This window comes from Anser cygnoides, chromosome 1 (assembly GCF_040182565.1).
Source record: "Anser cygnoides isolate HZ-2024a breed goose chromosome 1, Taihu_goose_T2T_genome, whole genome shotgun sequence".
In the NCBI taxonomy this organism is placed as follows: Eukaryota; Metazoa; Chordata; class Aves; order Anseriformes; family Anatidae; genus Anser; species Anser cygnoides.
Genome location: NC_089873.1, coordinates 9,539,570 through 9,558,354, shown reverse-complemented (window position 1 = coordinate 9,558,354; position 18,785 = coordinate 9,539,570). Strand labels below are relative to the sequence as shown.

At 35.1% G+C, this 18,785-nt stretch overlaps 1 protein-coding gene across 5 annotated transcripts in view; it reads right to left on the bottom strand.

Annotated features, from left to right (window-relative positions):
- The window catches only part of SEMA3A (semaphorin 3A), a 329,677-nt gene that overhangs the window by 14,423 nt on the left and 296,469 nt on the right, over window positions 1-18,785 (bottom strand). For all 5 annotated transcript variants that reach the window (XM_066981865.1, XM_066981753.1, XM_066981908.1 and 2 more), the window contains 4 exons: window positions 14,815-15,034; window positions 9,799-9,890; window positions 6,939-6,980; window positions 1,112-1,269 (listed from right to left, as the gene is read on the bottom strand). In XM_066981865.1, the coding sequence (XP_066837966.1) occupies window positions 1,112-1,269; window positions 6,939-6,980; window positions 9,799-9,890; window positions 14,815-15,034 (512 nt within the window). The remainder of the gene's footprint in view (window positions 1-1,111; window positions 1,270-6,938; window positions 6,981-9,798; window positions 9,891-14,814; window positions 15,035-18,785) is intronic.

Sequence of the window (18,785 nt, the reverse complement as noted above, 5' to 3'; positions counted from 1 at the left end):
CATAAGCAGCTTTTTCTTTTATCATCAGTAGTTGTTCAGGATGCATTGTAATGCAAACCTTGAAACTTTAATCCTCTCCATCTGAAAAGTCTGTGACACAAATGTTACTTCCCACCCCATACTACATTTCATCTCCTAAAACAACCAATTCAAATCTGGAATTTTGAGTCCTGAAACTCCCAACTATTTGTTAACATTAATTTTAAGATATATATATAAAGGGTCCTTACATGTATAAATCCTTGTACTCCTTGTTTCTTAATGTTAACAAGTTTTCGTCTTTGGCTTAGCCAATTTATCATGGGAATCTCAACACTACGCCAGTGTCTGTTCTTATTTGCAAGTGGTTATCAATTCAGTTATTCCTAATTTCTACTTCAGTAACTAACAGCAGTTCAGTAACTATACGGTTTAAGGGAAAGAATTCTAGAAACAAAGGAAGGCAAAGAAAATATGATTTTAAATCTTCAGAACAAGCAACTAGGACTTGTAAATTCTTATAAAAATGCTGTTTTTTACTTGCAGAGTCTGTTTTCCCTTAACCTTTACATTGCAAAGCCTTCAACATCAGTGCAGAGTGAAAGTAAAATAACAGTTGTTCTGATCTGGGAGCATTTAGACATACATCAACACATATAAATTATACTTTAGAATAATAATAATGTTATATATCACTAAATAATAACTTTCCATTAATGTTCAAAACACATTAGAAATATTTTCTTTGAATTAAAATTTATGAAAATGTAGGATTATTTAGTTGGTTGAGTAGTGTTTTTTTATTTTTTATATCAACACCCCTCCTTATGTTACAAAAAATCATTTTTTTTCCTGTTTATTACTGAATAAAAAGTTACAAATACATTTCAGAAACAATATTTCTCTGAATGTTTTTTTACAACAGTTTTTACGCCAACCAAAGAAGTAGCAGTGTTCACTTTAAATCAACCAAGACTTCATATTGCGCGTAGTTCCCACAAATATATTGTCTTTGGAATAGAAAAGACTGCACTTAACCTTCCCATGAAAAATCTCCAAAGCCCTCTAGTCATATTGAGATCATCAGTTAAAACAAATAGCAAACCATGCAGACATCTGAAACTGTCCCTACCTCTTAGCAGTGGGGAAGTAACGTGAGCAAGATGAACCATCCCAGGCACAGTAAGGGTCTCTCGCGAGGCAACACTCAGCACATGCTTTTCCATACACATCACAGCGGTGTAAAGGAAGCTGTGAAATTCCAGTGGCAGAGCCAATGTAGAGCTGTTGCTGTAACAAAAGTAAAAATAAATAAATAAATAAATAAAATTTCAAATTACCAGGTTTTTGCTAGGAAAGCCTAAAATATTTACTGTAAAATAACAAATGCAATAAGGGATTGAGATCCTGATGTACGTTAAAGGAATGCGAATTGTCCTCTGTTTAAAAAAAATCAAATAGGAATGACTTTGATTTTTTAAATGAAACTCTCAGTGGCTTCTCTAAAAAGAAAAAATAATATTGTATCTTTTTCTTTCCTTGTATTCAGATCCCCTTACTGGATAGTGCTAGTGAAAGAAAACAATGTGCCAGTGACAGTGACAGAAAACAATGCAGAATATTATTGTGGTTTCTATTTTAAAAACTAATAAATAAATAAATAGGCAACTTTCACTTCCATTTCCTATATATGACTTAGATTTGTGTATATGCGGGGGGAATTCTAAAGTAAATTATTTCAGACAGATGCTGAGATGTTTCAGCTAGGAAGTGCTGCCATGCATGCACTTCTTTGCATGTCTAGTAATTCTGGTACTTCATACTCTTTTCTGCAGGTCACACACTTTCATTAAAACATATATTTAATGAGGGAAGATGGCATATTTTATTTTGGATAAAAAACAGTGTTGAATGAAAGATGGAGTTCAAAGGTAGAGAGGAGTTGCAAAGGAAAAAAGTGATGCAAACAAAATGAGGTACCATTTGTAGTGCATCACAACAGAATATCTTGTCTCTCTCGGTTTGCTCTTTGATATCAAATTCAGGTGACCCATTTGGGAGGCTGGTCCCAAGAGAGGCATGAGGAAACTGAACTACTAATCCCGTATGAAAGTCCAGATGTATTTCAGCTTAACACTAATTCACAAAGTGAATAAATATGAGTGTAGTAAGCAAATACACTTAATTCTGAGATACTAAACTAGGATGAAACAAAATAAATAGATACATAAAAATAAAATGGTGTAATCCTTCTGTTTTGAAAACACTGACACTTTTCTATCAAAAGCTGTCCAGCACCCATGGTGGAGCAATTAACACTTCTCTTTTGAAGGTATCACTCCAACCAATCCCACCAAGAAAATGCATATTTGTAGTCATTTTTTCTGTCTTAGAAAATATATCTTGCTGGTGTGAAAAAATAGGTTTTCAAGAAACATCAAAATTCTTTATCTCCTGCATTGTGATGTCCCAGAGGTACCACTTCCAGGAAATTCAGGGATGGAAGGTGGCTGAGATTACCTATCTACTGGAAATGATGAGCACAGGATACCAGGAGACAGAAAAACTGAAAGCGTTCAAAAAAGGTGTTAAATTCTTTGAGAGAGACAGCAGTTTGGCAGTTTTTACAGACATATGAACTATAACAGAAACATCCCTTGCCTTCATGTAAACATCAGTAGTTTTTTGAGGAAAATATGTCAAGGAAAAATATCCAAAAGAAAATTGACTGGTAAATTGAAAACTAAGCCCTATTTAAGCAGCTGCTTCCATCTATTATAGTGCCATAGCTGAGCTGTAAAACCACGTTCTTCTGGGCAACAATCTCTGACCACACAGATCTCTCCACAAAGCCTTCACTGTACGTAACAGTCCCCAGCTAGTGTATCCTTGAGCAGCAGATGACAGGCAACAGACATGATGGGCTGATTTTCCCTAACTTAAGTCACTTAATGAAGTTCCCAGCTTAGTGGCATATTCTGCAGTAAAAAGAGCAGCAATTCAAATCATAGGCGACCTAATCATTTCTCAAGGGATGCCTTTTCTCTTTACTGATTATAGAGGCAGCATAGGTCAAATTAGAGCTTCACTTAAGTATCTTAAATGTCCAGATGGTATTGATCTGGGTCCTATGTAATTGAGGCATTAATATATATGCGTGTGTATATATGTGCGTGTGTGTGTAGCAATGTGTGGTGCAGCCAATACAAAAATGAACCCAAAGAATGCATATGGGAAAATAAAGAAGTATGGCATAATGGTTTCCTACACACCCCTGTAACCAATTTCATTTTGTCAAAAAGCCCTCTCTAATTTCTAATAAATGTCTTTAGAATTAGAGAATTACCAGAAACACACAAGAAAAGAAAAGAAAAAAAAAAAAAAAAAAGAGGCCAAAATAGGGTTACTTAAAGTCCCTACTCCTTGTAAGTGAGTTCATAAAGTCAGTCACTGAACTATAGCATGTGTTTTAGGTGCTGCACAGCCTGAAGGCTGCTGCCCTGTTTGCTGCTCTTCTGATCATAGTTTTAGACTCCAGCTGGTGATCATTATTCTGGACACTAATAATATATAAATCCAGGCAGTATGAAATTCAGAAAGTAGTAATAGAATGTTTTGCATCAATGGTCTGACTTTACTTTGCCATACACAGACAAACTGCTTTTTGGGCAAAAAGTGTCTCCCAAGTGGTTTTTAATTTAATAAATCATCTGATTAACAGATCAAACTAGAGAGAAATAATTAAAAAAAAAAAATCCTCTAAAAATCCTTGCAGAAGTATCATTACTCCAGAGAAGCTGGGGAGACTAACATTTTAAGCAGTCCAATGATTTCTCTGCCATATTGTGCTTGCCAAAAAGCAATCTTTCCCTAGCATTTGGAGGAAGAGATAGCTGAGAATTTTGTATTTGCAATTAAAAAAGAAAAAATAATAATAATTAAAAAAAAATAAAAAATTGAATGTCAAAAAGAAGAACTTAGGCAGAATTTTAAAAATGAGGTTTAAGGAGCAGGAGACTCAAATCACATTGAATTTCATTTTACATCTTAAAAGGTAACTCTCTGACCCAGAAGAGTTCAGGAAATTGTTTAAGTGACTGATACATTTTGGATAGGTCCTTCCTTCCCATATGCTCTCTATGGACAGAATTGGGGATCTCTGATTAAGATTCAATACATTGTGGGAAGTAGGATGTATAGGCAGTCATTAAGGTCTTTTTGAAAGTCTCTGCCTTGTCTTCGATTGAATATGTCATGGAGGAGAAACAAAAGCTATTTGTAGCAGTTAACCAGACGAGGAGATGGACTATATCAACCAAGGTTCTTTTTTTTTTTTTTTTTTTTTTCCATCTTAAGGGCTTTTTGAAGCAGAGAATCATAAACCTGACCCTGAGGAAAAGATGGGAGTTTGCTCTACAAAAAATCACCTTTTATTGGAAGCCAGGCCTAACTTTTTGGCCTGCTTCCACATTTTTGATTCAAGAGGAAATATAGAGTCCCACCAGACAGACTCAGGGCCAAGTGAAGTCAGGGGCTCCCTGGAAGCCTGGCTCCCACAGAACTATGAACTTAGATGGCTGCAGGGTATTATAGTGACTCTAGGATGCTGTTTTGTTAAAGTATGTGTCTACTGTTAACTATGCATAAGTCACTCAAGTAATAATGCTACATTAAGGATGCTCTTAGAAGGAATATGTAGCTTCAGTGAGAAAATGTAAATATAATTCCTGTGAGTTAAAGACAGAAGAGCTGAGACAGACTGTATAACGACAGTCTAAATCTGCACATAAAGGCTGAATTTCCTTACGAAAAGTCACTCTCTCTCGAGGGCCAAATTTATATTTATATAGAAAGGCATGCAAGCCTTCAAGTTTTATATCATTTAAATCTTTATCTAAACTCTGTTTCTGAGGAATTTGTAGATTTTGTTCTCTAGCTAGAAGGATCAGGTGTAACATATCATATTGGTGTGACAGCAAAAGAGGTAGCTTCAAACATCTAGCATAGTAAAAAATTCAAAAATAAGAAGAAACCCCATGTACCATGCTTTTATAGTAAGATAAAAGAATTGTTAGTGAAGAAAATAAAATAAAGTGATGTCCTTAAAAGTATTCAATAGGACCTGTTGTTTTTACTGTTTGCATTTCATGCTTCTGCTTTCTACAATGCATGAAGTTATAGTGCTGTTTATATGAAAAACACTGTGATTATCAGAACACAACGAGTAAAGTGTTTGAATTGTAAAACTACAGTATTTTGAAAACCTAAATATAAAATGGAAACATGTTGCCAAATACTTATTTGATACAGAGGCACATTGCCAAAAGCTTGTCATACTGTATCATAATTCTGTCATTTTGTCCTGAGGCTGGTTGATTTTTCATGAGCTTAACTGTGCCTGATTAACTTGTGTTTTATGTTCTTTTTTAGGTTTAGACAATTTTAGTAGTGTACATTTGTTTTCAAAAGACTCAGGGAAAATCATAATCTCTCCTGAATAACTAAAGACGCTTTGAAGAAGAGATTGTACTAAAATACATGTCCCATTATTGAATATGATTGGCTGCTTTAAGGGAATGTACTTATAAAAATAATCCAAAGCAGAACATTTTGGTATGAAGTGAACATATATACAACTTGACAGGTTTGTTTTTAAATATCTCAGTATTCAATAGCACTTTTTTTTTCTGTCCTGCCATTTTTGTTGTTTTAGGTGATAAACTATGTCAGAAAAGTGGCCCCAAACAAAACGTTTTCTGTCAAATACATGAATGCTTTCAGACAACTTTCCTACATACAGTGAATTCAACTTCTGTTTAATAGTCAACAGAGAGATAAATTAACTAAATCTTATTTAGAATACATACATCTTTCATTGCACCTAAACCTGCAAGTAATACCAAATCTCCTTTTTACTGAGAATGACATTCATGGAAAAATTAATGAGTGTGAACAAGTCGCTGGTATTTACAGAACATTTATTTATTTACATACTTATTTATTTTGAACTGAAGCAATGCATATCTAGTTTAAGTAGACTTAAGTTGCCCCAGTACACTCCCACAGTCTGCAATGATCAATATCTTAAGGGCTTTCTGATGCAGAAACAACATCGTTATCCTCACTGCTCCTTGGTACATTCTCCCATCAGTGGTTCTAATTCCTTTTCGCAGCCACCAAAGGGTTTGCAAAACTGTGTGCCATGGTCATTTCCACAGAGTGTGTTGGGTCAAAAGGTATCTTCTTTTGTATATTTTACATAGCTGTCTGATTAGCCTCTGGGGGAAAGAAACACCATGCAACTCATGATTTTACCATGCTGTATCGTCCTTAGCATCATGTCCCTGCCTGTTTGTAGACTGCACCATTTTAGAGACTGAGAAGTCTTCATTTATTTTGTGTCTCTTCACAGAGATCTTTCTGCACTTTGTTCATCCTAGGGCTTCTACATATTCCACTACCTCTTTTCTGGTGGGATCAGAAGTGGTTCTGGTAATAGTCTCTTCTGGTGATACTTTCTTCCAACATTACTTCCATGCCTAACTGGAGCCAGGGATCTCTGTCATGTGAATTGAATTTCAATTTATAACATTGGCTTTGGTAGAATTTGCTACCAATGCTACAGAGTAGAACTGGTTCCATTAAAGCAAAGGACCGAGTTTGGGGACTCCTTTAGAACAGTTTCTCTGTCATGAGATTCAGTATGTGGAATTTTTTCTTGAGATCCTCCAGCTGGTTAGTTTATGTTTAGTTTCCACCTTACCAGTAAGTACCACAAACTAGGATTTTCCTTTCACCTTTGCATGTCACATTTTCCTGAGAAACTACTGATGTTTATGTAAAGGGATGGGGTGCTGCTGCTGTAATTAATATGTCCCTACTTACTGCCAAGTTACTGTCTCTAAAAGACAGAGGCCAATAAATATTTAAAAGTGATTTAAAGTTTGTGCATATAGTACCTGTTTTGTGGAAATCTTCATTGCTGAAATAACAGTAGGTTCCTGGGGGGAGGGGAAAAGAGTTAAAATATAAAATGAGCTCTATAAATAAAGAAGTTCTGGTAGAACACTATTTGCCTAACTTAGAAAACCTGAAATTAAACTAGACATTCTTTAGCAATGGTCCTTCTTGCTGTCTTTTGCAGTGGAATATTTTCTAGTTATAAGTGAATTAGAATGCGTGTACATATCTCTCTGATGTTATGTTGATTGTAGACATATCGTTTCACATCATTGTTACAGTTTCAAAGTGATTACTTTGTTACTAGTTTCACATTTTGAAATTAATCTTTTAATATTAAAGCTGCATTTAAATAACCTCCCAGAAAATATAAAAATAATAATGTCTAAAACAAAATATGTAGATACTACATATTAAAGATTATAACACTGAAATAAATAGTACTTTTTAACCATATAAATGTGAAAAAACATGTCTGCAAAATCTTTTCTTGTAAGAACAAACCATAATCACAAGCATAATCTTGTTGACTGTGCTGTACTATTCACATGAAAAAAAAAAAAAAGTTCTTCATATTTACAGAATTCAGAATGAAAACAGCCAAGAAGTTTTGTTTATTTGTTTGTTTGTTTCCCATGCTGGAATATTCATTATTTAATCAACCAAATGGGTCACTAGGAGAGTTACTCCTCTCTTGGCTGTATCTACTCTTAATTACATTTATCTGTATCAGACCACTATCTACTTTCTTATATAACAAACTATAGCAAATATTTAATAGAGTAAGTATATTTAGATCTGATTAAAAGTATATTAGTTATACGTTTTAGACCCAGCTGCTTGAATGGATTTTCTCCAGAGAGTAAAAATGGCATCAATTTGTTACAAAGTCTGCAAGTCAGTTCTGTATGCACTTGATTCCATCTGAAAATTTACTAATGATCTCATGCATCATGCTTTTGGTTATGTAAAATAATAAAGTACTTATTAAGCTTTCACACTTGTGTAGCTTTCAACTTGCTTATCCTGAGAGAATTTGATATGGGTCAGTGGATGTTAAGCATGTGGACCTGCATTTCTAAATGGGTTAATATACCTTATATTAGAAAGCATCAATTAAGTGTAACATTTGAATGAAAATTGAACTCATTGGTTTGTTTGCTCAGCTGTTCAGAGAAATATTGCACAAATGGGGTTAAAAGAGACATTTGTTATCAATGTAAAAGATATGGAAGTCTTTCAGTTTGGTGGAATTATAAATGAAAAACATTTTATTCAGGACATTGTTGTTTAAGCAACAAAATACATTCTTTTTGATGCGCTTAAGGTATACTTAAAATCTATAGCAAATGTATTTCAAAATATATTGAAAGATACATATCCTGTGCATACAAATTCTGCTTATTAGACTGCAGTAAGTTAATGCCCTCTTTAAGTCTTAAATGTATGCCAAAGGAGATAAATGAGCTTTTAAGTAAATCAGAACACCAAAATCTCTTTGTGTAATGAATAAATACATAAGTAAAATAAAATACTAAATTTGAATTTGCTATTTTCCACAGCACTTCTGTAAAGTCTTTTTGAAAAAAACCTTTCATTCCATTTATTTCCTTTCCTTCACTTTTATATTTCTCTGATCTCCTTTAGCTTGGCACTTTCTACTTGATTTAGGGAAGAGACTTGTACATTATCAACAATTGCCAAATTACCCTGCATTAATGTAATGACTTCTACATGTATAAGAAAGACAAAAAGCTGGGAACCACAAATTACTTGCTTCATTTTCTTCTCATAGTTTCTACTTTATTTTCAGTTGAAAGAAAAAGAAAAAGGGGGGCAAGAAAAAAAAGGGGGTAAAAAGAAAAAGAAAAAAAAATGCCCTTGAGAAAAAAAAAAAAAAGTGGATCTTAAGAACAAAGACATCCATTTTTCAGGGCTCAAAACAGTGGTCTCTGTTCTGCCTTTGGCAGAACATCTGCAGGGACACCATGTGATAAGGACTTGCCCACCATGCACACATCATCTTCATGCCGTCACATGAACTTGGTTCTCCCGGACAGGTAACAGCCCCTCAAAAGTCTGTGGCATGTTAAATAGTGCCATAAAACAGCACAGACAAAAAGTAAGTGATTTGTTGTTGTGTACAAAATATGAGACAGCCCTGGGATCTGTCTGGAAAGTGTTTGAAAGGTTTACTTGGCTTCTACTAGTGGGAGTGCCTATAAGGATGCTGTATTTTTTTAGGTGGCCCAGACAGAAAAACTAGAAGAGATTGATTTTCGTGAAAAGTGTTAACAATTAGGGAGTGTTCATGGTGTCGTGTGTCAAACGCTGAAAACAAGGCTCTCAAGTCACCTTTGAAAACATGAACACTTTCTTTGTTTCTGAGATTATTAAGCATAAGAAAACTGTGCAGCTCAATGTTTTTCGTAAGAGTTATGTTATGCGATAATCTAAATAGTGTTAAGAGTTTAGACATCTACACAATTCTTGTATTGTGTATCTCTGTGGGAGAAAAGAGACAAAAGAGACAGGCATTGTTGCCAAAGTTGCACATATACTTATCTAAGTACAGCATGTAATGTCTCTAAGATTCACAGATACTCATTTACATTTTAAGCCACAAAACAAGAGGCTAGAATAACCTTTTTTTTTTTTTTTTTTTTTTTTTTTTTATCATTAACCTCCAGCTAGCACTGAAAGTTTCAAGGTTTATTTTGACTAGTGTCTGGGTTTGTAAATGACAAGCTAATTAGAGGGGTATGCCAGGCTATTCCTTGGCTAGATTGCAAGAAGTTCAGTTTGCAGCTGTCCACAGAGAAATCTACAACCTGACACTTGAAATTTAGCTGCACTTACCCGAAAGACTGTCATTTCTTCCAGCAAGACTTCCTCTAATTCGTGCCAAGTCTCCTTAGGAATTGAAACCACTTTAAGAACTGTTCCAATATCTTGAAAAGGAAAAAAAAAAAAAAAAGGAAAAAAATTTTCAGGTGCTTAAGAAGCCTACTTCTGTATCAGATTAGTCATAGGTTCTTGTATGTAATTATTTCAAGTATAAAGATTGTCAAGCCACATATCACTGCACTTTTGTTTCACATACTAACTGCTATTAAAAATAATAATAATAATAATATAAAAATGAATTTCAGTAGGGTATTTTTTTTTATATCAAAATTCAACAAAAGCAACAAGAAGAGAAATACTACTTTAACTATTAAAGAATGAGCAGGACTGAAATACTATTTAAATGACAGTATAAAATGACAGATGTTTCAGTCACTTAATTGAGGAAGGAAATGCAGTAAATTTACTCAGCCGTGTTTTATTGTCCATTTTGAAGTGTGATGTTTGTCATTCTTAAAATGCAAGTGAAGATGCTGTCAGAAAGCTCAGTGTGGATATAAAAACATCTGGACAAATGTTGCTAGATAGATGAAGATGTTAGATCTCTTAAGTACATATGATCTTCCCTGTGTCAAACAAAGTACCTAAGATATAAAAGCCCCTTAAGGCGTCTACATTACTCTGTGTATTTTAGACACTTCACTGAGGGGTAAAAAGCAATCAACTTGTATCTTCCCTTTTAGCAATAGGTGTGTGCCAGTATTTTAGCACTATATCCATTTACATTCTTGGGATGGGAGGGGGGTTGCAAGTGGCTTTAATGTGCACAAGGCCAAGACTTGAAATTCCCAGAAATCAGGGGGAAAAAAATCATTTAATCACTGCAGACTCTGAAATGGCAATAACACTGGATGTGACTTTTCTTTTTAACCAGTCAAATGTAGTACCATGTAAATATAGGAATAAAAACTACATCCCTAAGGACGTTTCATGTTCTGTATTATATATTATTAATAGTTTATGAAAATACAAGGCATTTTAAAATGGATAATATTCTCAAAGTAACAGAACTATAAAGATCAGCATTCTTAAAACAAGCATTAAACTATAAAAACACAAAGTCAAAATATGATTTTAGTATACATATATATGTTGAAACTTCTAATAAAAAAAATGACAACTCATCATTTCAAAACTGAAAAATATAGGTGAAACTGAAACACATTTCATAGTGTGAAAATGTTATTTTTATAAGTTAAGCATCTTAAAAGCAAATGATCTAGTGAGAAAATTCTGGTATTTCAACTTCTTTATATGAAATTTTACATTTTTAGTAGTTTAGAAAAGATTTTTTTTTCCTACAAAATATCTGCATCACTGTTTTCTTTCATTAGTCACAAATTCATAGTTTTTGTTTTAAAAGAAAAGAAAACAGTTCTTTCTAAATTAATATATATATATTTAGCTTTATTTAGGTAGCTACATGTACAAATTAAGCTAGAAAAGATAGATAAGTTGTTTCTGGAAGTGGTTTTCATTATGGTTACTACTACAAAATGAATATATTTGAAGCAGTGAGAACACTGCAGAACAAATATGAAAATGAAATATGAACTTTAAATATGAACTTTAAAACAAGAAAAAAATCTACAACAAATTAATGCAGAACAACAGATAATTTAGCATTAGTTATATTTGTAATATAATGGATGAGTTCATTTCCTTAATTATCTTGATAATTTGATGACTGTGGTTTTGAGGAAAAAAGATTGAATGGGTAAAAGAGAGAACTGTGATCTAACAAATATAACAGTGCAGTGCAGTAATTTGTCATGGTTGTATTCTGAGTTGGGCTATGTCTGTCCTCAGTCACAGTCCATCAAACTCCATATTCCAGAAATATAGGGGCATTTTTGAAGAAACAGCACAACTGATATTGTGAACCTGAGTGGGGCACTGAGTAGACATCAGCTCCCAACAAAATGTTTCAAAAAGAAGTCTGTGTTTTAATTGAATTTTGCAACAATTACTATCACTTGATGCCAGAGAAAGCCTCTGAGGTCAAAAATAATCACTGTGTAAATCACTATGGCTACTCTGGTCAGGCCACAGGTACCAAAGTGGAGCTTTATCTCAGTTCTAGATCAGGTTTTACAGAGTAGTGTTTCAAACAATTTCACACAAATGGAATCAGGCTTCTCCTTTAGGATCAATAGGCTCTGCCGAGTAAGATAAGATTACTGTTATTAATTTGCTTTACTGACAGATGTACCTTGACTGTGCCAAACGATCCCAAACATCAGACACTCAGGATATGCATTAAGTGCATATCTTAAATCCTGTTTTTTTCTGATATAATTTCAAGCATTCCGATATGACTTTTTTTCCACTGTGAAACACACTGGTGCAATCACAGTGGGAAAGAAACTGTTTGACTGAAGATTTCACCCACAGGAAAGGAAAATGTGACCACACTGGATGGCTATTAATTATGTTGTGTTCAATTATCATCAGTTATTCAATGGAAAGAAAAAAAAATCCTCAAAATACCAAATTTCAGCAGCATGAAGGAATAATACAGATTGCTGCAACAGCAATGGAAAAATACAGAGAAATTTATCTAATCTGATGGGACAGACCTGAACAGAAAAATCCAGTCATGTCCCAGAGAGCTTAATTCTGGTTTTGTCATAGGTCATCAAGTAGGAAATTGCACTGTGACTAGGATCCCTAATCTACTCCCCAGTTTGCTCTTTGCTTGGGGAAGATGTAATATGTGCTGATTGTGTATCTGTTTCTGGTTTCTTTTACTTTGACCAGCCAGCTCAATGCAGCTCAGTGCAGCTTTGTGGCAACAAGCCAGACAGGGCCTTAGTTCTTCCTTTCTTATTTTGCCCCTGCATGGAAGATGCCTTAGTCTGAAAACTGCAGTAAGGACAGTTTTCTCAGAGCAGTGTAGAGTATCTTTTAAGCACCAGTTCCAAGCACAGGTGTTTTAACACCTATTCTTATCTCATTAGGTATAAGACCTCCTCCTGGAATAACCTTCTCCTGGAAAAAGAGCAATTTATATTGACAATGGTAGTATTTCAAGAAACATTAACACTCACAAAACTGTATTTTTGGTGCTGAAAACTCTTTTGGCAAGTGCAAGCAATAACCTTTCAATATTTTTCTTACAGTTTTGGGGCACAAATAGCAGCAGTGTTGGATGGGATGCAGACCACTCACCACACACCTGAATATTAGTTGTTTAGAGAACTGAGTGTCTAAATTTCCAAATCAAAGATAAAAGCTGGAGATTGAGGCTTCTTCAGAGGGAGGTCTCACCTGATTGATTTAGATAAAAGCCACCATATATAATGATAACTGTCTAAAAGTTGTGTCTCAGGTTTAAGCAAGTCTTCCTGTACTGCCTGAAAACAGACAGGAACTTCTACATAACTGTTCGTCTTACTCTAATAGAAGTCTTGAAGAAAGCACAAAGAACCTCTTTCTGGAAGTACTTATCTTTCTCACTTGCAGAAATCAAGGCATCTTTTTTAGACTGAATGTCAAACCTTGGTGAGATAACTACCACCTCCAGAGGTAGACATAAATCAGCTCCTTATGTTTGTTCTACGTCCTACCCTGGATGCTGAATGGCTTGTTTCCTCCTGCCACAGCCAAGGGGAGTATTGTCATTAATATTTTTGTGGGCTGAATCAGGTCATAGAAGACTTGTTGAAAGGCACAAAACACTGCCAACTGTAGATTGCATTAAACCATTTAGTGTGTGATGGAAAATATATGTGTTGTGTAAAATCATATGAAACTACTTTTCAGTGTTTTATGCAAGAAAATATTGTAACACTGATATCTAATAACTCAGTTCACAGCTATAAAACACTGGACTTTTTTCTGCAAAGCTACACTTCCTGAAGTAAATGTTCTGAACTGCTACACATTCAGGGTGTTTGGTACACAAAGCTTCATCAGCTCTCAGTTTTCCTCATAATGTATTTCAGACATCAACATGAAAGAACCCTTGAAATTTATTGCTCTGGAAATCTGACCCCAGGTCTAGAGTACCAGAACTGTAGGCAAGTCAGAAATTGGACTGTTATAAAACAGAGAGCCAGACAGATATTTTTTTCAGTCCAAAGCTGAAAAGAAGCAGTTGATGTCGGGATCGTTTTGGTTTGAATTCATGATGCCAATGGCTAATTATTAGCAAAAGTTTAAAATGCTTTTATTGAACATAACTGAAACAACAGCAAACTAATGTGAAATCTTCAAAGATGAAGAATCAGATCCACCAACTGCTAATCAGCACAGGCCTTCTGAAGCCACTGAACTAACGCAAATACATATCAGCTAATTTCTGGTCATTGTTACTTCTTGTTATTACTTTTCTGGGAAAATTCTCTTCCCCAAATGCATATTTCCACTTTGGTTGCAATGCCCAGTCTGCATCATTCTGCAGCACTTCAGAAAAGATGCCATGTTTCTATCTGAATCTTCTTAAAACATGTCTTACATGCCAGTTATCTGAATCTTAGGTAAAATGATGTACTCTTCTGGCTAAAGAACTGGACATCTTAAAGCAATACTTGAAATACTTGAAAGGCACACAAGACATTTCCCACACCTGGAAACTTGCTTCATTCATGTTAATATTTCTTATGATGTGCTTCAAAATGGGTACCTCAAAAACTCCATTTTAATACTAAATTATAATTAATAAGGTAAGATATTTCTAATAAAATTCCCTAATAACAGTAGTTGAAAAGAGAGTGGTTTGATCTTACTCCAGCTGGCAAAGCTCCTAAAGAATTAAGCTATGTAGGCCATGGCCTGAACCTGTAACAGCAAACATATACAACAAAGGCCTCCCCACACACAGTTTTGAATCTTGCCCCAGATTTTCATGGGTAATCACTGGAACATAACTCAGTGTTCTATCTTTCAGAGTATGAAATTTTATCTGATCTATGCCTTTGTAATGTCTGGAAGAGCACACAGTGTAGATTCAAGATTGGCACTTACCTGTGCCGATGAACATCACATCATATTGGCCATCTTCTGCGTCTACTCGATCTACTACTATCTGTGTGAACTGGTAATCTACATCTGTTTTGATCATGATTGGACGATTGTTGATGGGGAATACTGGGTTGTACATGGCTGGATGACTTCTTGCAAATGTTATAACTTCATCAGGAAGGTCCTTGGTGGAATCAAAGCCTCCAAATGTTTTACTGGGACACTGGGAAAAGAAAAAAAAAAAAAAAAGGAAAAAATGAAGTATTTTGCATTTTACTGAAGAGTAGAAAGATATTACCAATCTATTTCATCACAATCATCACATCTTCTTCAGTTTATAATTAAGTGTGGCAAGAGATCTAATTGTTTCATGACAGACACCAAAAGTTGATTCTGCCACTAAAGGTCTCTAATTTTTTTTTTATTTTATTTTTTTCATTTTGGATTTAAAACGATATAATTAACAGGATGTAAATGAACTTCATAAATCATTTTCCTTTCTACCATGCAGTGCAAATGGATTTTCATTCATTTGCTGATTAGTATTATTCTTTAATTGACAGAAGGAACAAATCTTGAATTTTATAAAATTGTTCAGTATAAAGCAACCAATTTCAGTATTTCCTTATCTGTACTGCAGATAATTAATCAGTTATGCCTCCATCTTAGTTTCAAAGCATTCTCTGAAGTTGACTGGAAATCACAGAATCACAGAATCACAGGATTGTAGGGGTTGGAAGGGACCTCAAGAGTTCATTGGGTCTGACCTCCCTGCCAAAGCAGGTTCCCTAGAGCAGGTTGCCCAGGTAGGCATCCAGACAGGTGTCCAGAGGAGACTCAACAACCTCCCTGGGCAGCCTGTTCCAGTGCTCCTGGAAATCAGTTCCTCTCCTAGGAATCAAGTTCTGAAGTGCCAGAACAATAACCTGTTCTACTGACTTTAAATTCATGATTGTCTTAATGAGTTTGAGTCATTCGTTTAGTCCTGATAACATGGATCCTCTTACATTAAATTATCTCTACAGATATTCTAATGTGGGCAGTTAGCAAAGGGTTTGACTAATCTGACTAAATGTGACATATACACTATATATACATCTATAAATGAGCTACACATTAGGGTCCCTTTAACATAAATGGAGAGAATAGACACAATTTATCCCAACTTAAATAAAACAGTAAGTTTAGAATATATTTCTCTTTAAAATAAAGAATCCCTTTGCCACCTTATACAGTTATGAGTGAGCCAGCCAGTTTTGTCTCTGTAATCTGTGAAAAGCAGGAGGGCTTTCCATCATTCTTCCAATGTGAGAAAAATGTAAAGGCTGAGAAAGGAAAGAGAAGTAAAACCATTGCTTTGGTATCCACAAAAATATTCCTCTACTTTCAGCTTTTTTTCCATGTGGAGACTCAAGTACTGTGGCTGATCACCACCGTTTGTCCCTATCTCTTCTGTAAAAATTTCTAAGTATTTTAAGAACACTTAAAGGTTACTTTAAAGTAACCATTTAGTGATGTATTAACACTGTTGAAAGGATGAAGAAAATGAGCCATAATTAGTCCAAAGATACCAAGAAGACAACTTATTGTACCTTGTTATTAATCTTTCCACAAATACCCGTTTAAGATATATAAGACTCTGAAAGACAATTGACGATGATTATACTTGCAGCATTTGAACCTGAAATACAAACAGCTGCCCTAGATAATTTGCCTTTATATGTACATACAGAATATCTTCCAACGAAATTAAAAACCTAGAGGACAACATCTTATTAAACAAGAATCCAGACATTTCAGGATGCTCAGCAGAAGAAATCAATTGCCTTTGCTATCACCTTGATCCAGATTATTAATAATTCATCAGAAATTAAATTAAAAAATCAATGCTGTCAAGAAGAATAGTTGTTGTACTCAGCAAAAGGATGCTTCAAGAATGGACATGTAAAGTGTAAATTGTCGCTTTTTGGCATATTTGTTAGTAAGCAAATTCCAACACTCTGCCCATTACATGGGATGGAAGGGAGAGAGGATATTTGATTAATGTATATGGATCATACTAAGCAGAAAACAAGTTAGTTATCCATTTTGTTATGTCAACATTTTAAAGCCTTTTTATTATTATATATTCTTTCTCTCTTGTGCTGAAATATTGCTAAGATAAAATCAGATACACTTTTTATAATCATTGCCCAAACCATTGCCTGATTTTTTTTTTTAATTTCAGACTTCAATTCTAAGTTTGCTTTAAATCTTGATTCATATTCTAACTGTAGTCCAATACTAATTACTGAGATTAATTAGATAATGATTAATTAGATAATATAAATTATTCTATATAAAATTCTAGAATAAAAAGACCTTATAGTGGTCTTCCATTACGTAAAGGGGGCTTACAAGAGGAGCTGGAGAGGGACTCTTTGCCAGGGTGTGTAGAGATAGGACAAGGGGGAATGGTTTTAAAGTAAAAGAGGGTAGATTTAGATTACATATAAGGAAGACATTCTTTACTCTGAGGGTGGTGAGGCACTAGCACAGTTTGCCCAGAGAAGCTGTGGATGCCCCATCCCTGGAAGTGTTTAAGGCTAGGTTGGAGGGGGCTTTGGGCAACCTGATCTAGTGGGAGGTGTCCCTGTCCATGACAGGGGGGTTGGAATTAGATGGTCTTTATGGTTCCTTCCAACCCAAACCATTCTATGATTCTATGATCACCACACAAGAACTATATATTGTTAATTGCAGCTGAGCAAACAGTGGGAAAAAAAATGGAGAGAAGTGGATTTGATAGATGGACCACTTGGTGGGTAAGGAACTGGCTGCATGGTCTCACTCAAAGAGCTGTGGTCAATGGTTCAGTGTCCAGGTGGAGATCAGTAATGAGTGGTGTTCTTCAGAGAGTATTGGGACCGGCTCTGTCAGGTGACATGGACAGTGGGATCGAGTGCACCCTCAGCAAGTTTGCCAATCAAGCAATCAAGCTCTGTGGTGGGGTTTCCATGCTGTAGGGAAAGGATGCCATCCATGAGAGACCTGGACAGGCTTGAGAGATGGGCCTGTATGAAATTCATGAATTGCAACAAAGCCAAATGCAAGGTCCCATGGCACAATCCTAAACACAAGGGACGGCACAATCCTAAACACAAATACAGGCTGGGAAGAGAATGGATTGGGAAGAAGAGAAGGAGGAGGAAGGCCCTGAGAAAGACCTAGGGGTGTTGGTTGATGAGGAGCTCGACATGAGCTGGCAATATGTGCTTGCAGCCCAGAAAGCCAACCGTATCCTGATTCCACTTGTATCAAAGAAATAGTTTTCACATGCCAAAAGTTATACATGAATAAAAAATATCCTCATAAAGGTTGCAGAGATGAGCTTGATCTTGGAGTCAACTGAATTCTTGTGGTTAGTATCTTCATCCAATTGTTGATTTCCAATATGCTATGCTAAGGATTTTGATAAGTCAATAAAAGTTGACTAGGCTATACCCTAACTGGACTACCAGGGAATCCAACAGACTAAAACAAAAACTACATTTTGGTAGGAAACAAAAGGCCTTTGGTCACGGCTGAAAGTAGAGCCTTGGCAGCATAAAGTAGAGAAAATTAAGGCTCTGTATCTGAATTCATATAAAGTTAGTATGAATTCATGATTCAAATTTGGTATATATAAAACTCCTCCCTTCTCTCCCAAATGATGCTAAAAGGTTAAGTAAATAAATAAAATTCTGTAGAGTTTAAAGGAAAAATCCTGGCAACCTCTTTGTTAAATATAAAGCTGATGTAGAATTGTTTACAAAGTTTTCCAGTTTTTCAAAATAACCTTTAATTTTCCTTTTCTTTACTCTGACTGGGCAAGTCACCAGATGCTTGGGAAGTTTATTGGCACCTCACCTATGAAATTCCTCAGATAATTCAGCACTGTTCAGTGAGAGCTGGAACTGAATCACTGTAAGTTCAGGTTTTGTTTTTTCCTTCTC